The sequence below is a fragment of the Acyrthosiphon pisum genome, chromosome A1 (genome assembly GCF_005508785.2).
Source record: "Acyrthosiphon pisum isolate AL4f chromosome A1, pea_aphid_22Mar2018_4r6ur, whole genome shotgun sequence".
Taxonomy (NCBI): domain Eukaryota; kingdom Metazoa; phylum Arthropoda; class Insecta; order Hemiptera; family Aphididae; genus Acyrthosiphon; species Acyrthosiphon pisum.
In genome coordinates, this window is record NC_042494.1 from 118,390,748 (window position 1) to 118,397,827 (window position 7,080).

At 32.6% G+C, this 7,080-nt stretch overlaps 1 protein-coding gene across 1 annotated transcript in view; it reads right to left on the reverse strand.

The window, feature by feature from the left end:
* Positions 1 to 6,668: 6,668 nt before the first annotated feature.
* The window catches only part of LOC115033554, a 2,203-nt gene continuing 1,791 nt past the window's right edge, over positions 6,669 to 7,080 (reverse strand). The window contains exon 3 of the mRNA XM_029486328.1: positions 6,669 to 6,737. Within this exon, the coding sequence (XP_029342188.1) occupies positions 6,669 to 6,737 (69 nt within the window). The remainder of the gene's footprint in view (positions 6,738 to 7,080) is intronic.

Below are 7,080 nucleotides of genomic sequence, written 5' to 3' on the forward strand. Positions count from 1 at the left end.
ACCAGTGAGGTATTGGTCGTGGAAGTTCAGATCAAAAAGTTATAGATTATCGAGAAATACACCGGTGGTGGTGTGCAAGGGTTTGTTTCATATGGAGACAGGGGGCGTGCGCATTCCCTCCTCACTCGTATTTTTTTCTTGATGATTTAAACCTAAAAATGCCTGTATGCTGTATTTATTTATTTTAAAATAGGAAATTGACGATTTACCAATTTACAAAACAATTATTCATTATAAAGTAATGTTTTCATTTAATGTGATCATTTCAATTTTCCAGAAATTTTTATTATAACCTCGATGCACCAGTACAGTGGCGTATTTAGAAATTTTGATAGGGGGGGGGGGATGAAATATATAATAATAGGTACACTCAATAAATACGAATATAATATACATTTTTTAAATCCCCTAATTTGTTGAGATTGGTGTGGATCAAGGTGAAATAATAATTAACACAAATTGTATAGTACCTAATAGCGTTTATTATAAATTCATATTAACGAAAATCCCGTGTTTAATACGATAAATAAAAAAAATTGCTTTATAATACAAAACCCCGTTTTCTATTTTTTTGGATGCTCAGTTCATCGATAACCTTATATGGCATGATTATTGTATTGATCGGTGACGTGCAAATAAAGCCAACACATTAAGGGTCCATATTACAATAGTTAAACTAATGTTAAACCGCGGAATTCGACTGGTAAAATCAGTTGGTTAAGCGTGACCGAGGCAGGGACTGGAACTTTGATGATTTTTACGGTTCCGGTTCCTATTCGGTTCCTAGTAAAACTAAAATTTTGGTTTCGATTCCCAGAAAAACTAACATTTAGGTTTTGGTTTCTTTTCGGTTCTTAAAAAATAAAAAAATTGTTACCTAATTTGGTTTTTTACTTATGTAAAAAAATGTGTCAAGTAAAGGTATCGGTTCCGGTAAGGTTCTGGTTTTTAAATTAATCTAAATAAAGGTTTCGGTGAGGTTCCAGTCCCTGAACCGAGGTTTAAACTATGATTGTAAAACGGGCCCTAAGTGGCTAAGTCGGTTATAATAAACAAAGTATATAATAATTACTATTTAATTTATAGTTATTATTCAATATTAGATAGAAAAATTGATAAAATATTTACTTATGTCATACTATTTATTAGGTAAGACTTAATACTTAATAAAAACTTGAGTTCAGGTGTATAGGAGTTGATACAGGCAAAGTACAAAATATTTTAAAGAGTTCATGAATATTTGGATAAAACTCTTTATCAAAAACATCTAAAGCATGTAACTCAGAGGTGAATTCAATGTTTCTCACTAAAAATAAACCCGTGCCCTATGGTAAATCTACAGTCTTCATGGTAATTTTGTTTATTTGCCGACTATTTATCGGGTTTATTATAAATACTCATGCATGAAAAATAATTCGCGGAAAGTTCAAAAATATAGTTACCATACCACCATAAAGGTATATGTTTTTATTTTCCGATATTTATGCCACGAACGACTAGTGGCGTATAGTATCTCAAAGCGGCCAAATTACCACGGCTAGAACATTTAGAAAACAGATATACCTACTTAAAACTTAAAAGTAGTATCATATTGAGAAGTACAGAAAAGCAGTAAACTTAACTTTACAAAAAAAAAAGGTCAAAGGGGGGATCTATCTCCCATATCCTCCCCCCCGTAAATACGCCACTGCACCAGTATACATTTGTTTGGACATTTATTAGAATATTGGATTGGTATCCATGAGCAACAGTGGTGATGCGACGCTACAATATGATCGAGGGGGGGGGGGGGCTATTTAGTTTTCCACAACCTAGCTGTAATTTTACGGGGTAATATGGAATTGGTGGTTCCTGGGTCAAATAAATTGTACGAATTTGTTACCATATATGTACAAATCGGTAATCTCATATTCTTATGATATTTTATATTTTTATTAGGTTTTATGATGTCTAGGAAAGTTTGTAAACAGAATATGTTTATAGATTGATGAAAAAAAAACTTTATTGGTGAAAATATTAAAAAACTGCAACATTTTGAACTTAGAATTCGTCAAAAATATATGTTTTATATTATGCATATTTATTTCATGTCCTCATTAAATAATAATTTTTTTTTGAAATATTATATTTTATTGTACCTAATCGACTGACTTATTATGATATAAATATATAATATATATTAGTGATATTATTATTCTATTATTATTAGTATTAACAAATACATAATATGTATATAAACATTATCCCTATAGCGTATAATAGCAACAATTTCAATCATACCTAGATGGCTAGGTATTCTAGACAGTCTGTGTAAAATGGAAGGGACATTTTTGTTGATTGACTATTTCATAATAATTTGAAAATTTCATTTAACATAGTTGTATTATCATCATTAAACCTCGTCGGAACCAATTAATGTGTTACTAGAGAATCCCGGAATCAATTGCCAATTGGCAATAAATTAGTATATTATGTAAATGTTACCTGTATAGAACCCGGGAACCAACTCGAAGTTTCCCATTTAACGAATCGAAATTAAATTATATTATTAACAGATTATCGTGCTTAAATGTATTATCATTCAATTAAATTTGGCAAAGTCAGAAAAAAAATAAAAGATCGAGCGTTCTCAATCGTGTTATTAAAAATTCCGTTCTCAATCGTATATATCTGCATTTTATAGGTATAGCTAAGCCTTTAAACTATAGATACCTATCATTTATCTTAAAATAATCTGCTAAAAAATTGGCGACTTCAGTTAAAAATTTAAAAATACCATAACATAATGAGTATAGGTACAATGGTACATAATAATAATATAGTCTACTATAGTAGGTACTATCATTGAAATAGGTAGTGTGTAATCAAAATATGGTTTCAAGTCGTCAAGCTAAGTTCAATTTCTTATAGCAGAAAATTTTAAGTTTTAACATACATAATATCTATAGTCTAAAGACTTAGCTACCTATTAAATGATACCACCACTTTTAGAGTCGTTATTTTTATACTTGGCGTTTTTTTACACGGAGTATGGCGAAGTGTTTTACGTTTTTGTTGGGATGTATTATACCTATATATTGCTTTATAAAGTTGTATTATATAGGTAACACATTTAAATAATATATAAACAATATAGACATATATAATAATATATAGACATTTTGTTGAGAGTTTGTTACTTTTTTGGCACCTTTCTTTTTATATTCCGATTGAAACACATCAAGCGCATCGTTTGAAAATTTGAAATGTTCCATTGTGTTGTACTATTGACGTTTTCGTTGTTAACCTCAACATACTTCAATAATAAAATAAATTACCACATTTTTCCATTAACTACCTACATATTTTAATTTCATATTCAATTTTTAATAAAAATTAATTTGTTAAATTATGTGATATTTTGTGTTTTGCAGACATAACTATTATTCTTTTAAAATCAAAAACTTTATTTTTGCAAACGTGCAGGTCTTTTTTTAAACTATTTAAAAAAATATGATAAAAGAGGCCATCTTGAAAATTTAAAAAACTTAGTTGTTTAAAACCATTTATGAAAAAAAAAACTTTTATCTTATGCCATTCACTCTTCCGCGCCAATTAAACTTATCAAAGATGAATTGGAAGTCAGACTCTTTAAAGTTAGACAAGTAACAAACGTACTTCACAAAGTTAACAAAAATCCTCTTCCGCTTTTCTTTGTTGATTTGGAACCTACGCCCAAATCTAAAGAAATCTTTGAATTATCATCTCTTCTTCACACAAAAATAAAAATTGAAGAACCTTACAAATCCAAAATAATCAGTTAATGTCTAAATTGCCAAGAATACGGTCATACAAGGGCGTATTGTGGCTACCATCCTCGCTGCGTTCGCTGTGGAGCTGGACATCAAGTGTCGGACTATCCCAATCCACGAAACTCCCCACCAAAATGTGCACTCTGTTCTGAAAACCATCCTGCGAATTACAAAAGCTGTTCAATCTCGAGAGATTTACAACGTCGGAAAAAACCAACTAGATATAAGTCTTCAAATGTACAAAGTAGCCACCCACAAAATGACTCTTTTTCCAACATACACCTATCCTCTGACCAACCAAAAACCTATGCTCAAGCTACTTCAAACCAATCCAATACCCATCCGCACCCCTCAACTCCTCTATCTCCTGATGCTGATGTAAATAAAATCTTGTCAAGCTTCTTAGCAAAATTTGAATCTCTCATAAGCCCGCTCTTATCATTACTTACCAAAGTAATTTCCAATCTCCTAGACAAAAAAAAATGACTAACTCTCATAATAAAAACTCTGTCACCAACAGCTCTCTCTTAATCTTGCAATTTAATGCGAATGGGTTAAAAAATCATGCTCATAAATTAGAATTACTTTTAAATAATAAACGTATTGATATCGCACTAATCACAGAGACCCACTTCACCAAATATACTAAAATCTTCATTTCTGGTTATAAATTAGTCCATACTAACCATCCTGACAACACGGCGCATGGAGGTGTAACTATTTATATTAAGTCAATCATTTCTTTCCAACTCCTTCCTAGTTTTTCTCATGACTTCATACAATCTTGTGCAATTAACATAAAGTTAAATAATAACAATTTTACCATAGCTGCTGTATACGCTCCTCCAAAACATAATATAACATTTTCTAAGTTCTCAGAGTACTTTATTACAATCAAAAACAATTTCATTATCGGTGGAAATTATAACGCCAAGCACCAAGCATGGGGTTGTCGTACAAATAACCCCCGTGGTATCACTCTGCACAATTTTATAAATACAAAAAAACTGAAAATATTTGCTCCTCCCGGGCCTACATACTGGCTCTCTTCCCCCCCCCCCCCAAAAAAACCCAGACATACTGGACATCTTTGTAACAAGAATACCCAATCATATACTCTGCCACGCTTCAATCTTCTTGACTTAAATTCTGATCACTCAGCAGTTCTATTTACTCTTAATGCTTCTCCTTCGTTGCACCAAGCTCCTCCTTATCTCTTCAACCATTTCACTGATATTGACAAATTTCAAGAATCTATTGACGAAAATATTAAACTTAATATCAAACTAAAAACGCCTGATGATATTGATTCCGCAGTGAATAATTTAATGAAAATAATACAAACTGCTGCCTGGTCTGCTACAAATACAAACTTACCCCCACCCAAACACAATCCCATCCCAGAACAGTTAAGAGTCATCATAGTTTAAAAACGTAGAGTCCGAGCTCTTTACCAACGTACTCGCTTACCCTCTCATAAACAAAATTATAACCGTTTGGCAAACTCATTGAAAAAACTGATCGCTAAACACAAGTATACAGTTCTCACTCATAATTTAACCAATCTTACTCCAAAAGATGGCAGTCTTTGGAAAGCTACTAAGAAAGTCTTACGCTATAAAGCTTCTAATCTACCATTAAAAAAATCCGACGGGAGTCTAACCACCTCTTATGTAGAAAAAGCTGAGCTATTCAAACTACACCTCTCTGAGATATTTCACCCACACTTAGATATTGTAGATTTAGAAAACACTAATGTTGTGAATACTGCTCTTGATGCTCCTCTTCAACCCTCGCCACCAGTTAAATCTTTCTCACCTAATGAAGTCAAATATCTCATACATAAATACCCACGCAATAAGTCTCCTTGTTTCGACCTCATTACGTCTGAAGTTGCTAAAAATCTACCAAAAAGGGCCATTGTTCACCTAACTCATATATACAATTCAATACTCAGACTTTCATATATTCCACTGCTTTGGAAATTTTCAAATATAATCATGATCCAAAAGCCAAATAAACCCCCTGATTCTACCTCTTCCTACAGGCCAATAAGTCTCCTACCTTTCTTTGCAAAAATCCTAGAAAGACTACGGCTCAAACGTATCGCTCCAACCATCGCTGAAAAACAAATTCTCCCCGATTATCAATTTGGTTTTCATACCTCACATTCAACTATACACCAAGTCCACCGATTGGTAGATGCAATTTCCTACTCTCTTGAAAGAAAGTTATATTGCACATGTGCTTTCTTAAATATCTCTCAGGCATTTGACCGTGTTTGACATCAAGGTCTGTTGTACAAACTGAAATCCTTCCTACCTACATCCTACTTCCTACTTTTCAAATCTTATCTTTCTGATCGCTCTTTTAAAATTTGCTATGGAACTGCCACGTCTGAAATAGCAAGTATAAATGCTGGAGTTCCTCAAGGTGGCATTTTATCTCCATTACTCTATAATATCTTTGTATCTGATCAACCCACGTCTCCAAACACCTCAGTCGCGGACTACGCGGATGATAAAGTGATTATCTCGATTAACGATGACCCATATTTGGCCTCCGCATATTTGCAAACCCATCTAGGCATGATGGAAAGATGGTACACCAATATTTGGAAATTTAAAGTAAATCAAAATAAATCATTACACACTACTTTTACACTAAGACAAGCACCTTGCCCAAAGGTACCTACTACTTTATGGCATCCCTATTCGTTCATCACCTTCAGTAAAATACCTTGGTCTAACCCTCGATCAACGCTTAACCTGGGCTCAAAACATACGTGAAAAAAGACTATCCCTTAACAATCGGCTACGTATGCTTAAGAATTTAATTGGTAACAAAGCCAGGGTGGCTTAATCAGGGTGATTAATATCAAATTTCTCTTGTATAAAACCTTATTAAAACCCATTTGGACATACGGATTGCAGCTATGGGGAAATGCTAAAAAGTCAAACCTGAATAAGGTTCAAGCTTTCCAAAATATGACCTTAAGAAAATTATTTAACGCACCTCCATACATATCAAACCGTACCCTACATTTAGATTGTAACTTAAATACTATTAATGACGAAGCTAAACGTTTTTATAAAAAAATTCATAACTGTCTATCCTCTCATTAAAATCCACTCATTAAAAACTTATCATCCCTCACAACCCCAGGTAGCCCTCTAAGGCGACTTAAACGTAAATGGTGCAGAGATTTATTACTTTAAATAATTACATATAAGTCATAACTATATATATAATATATAATATATAATTAAATACTAACATATAACTAAAC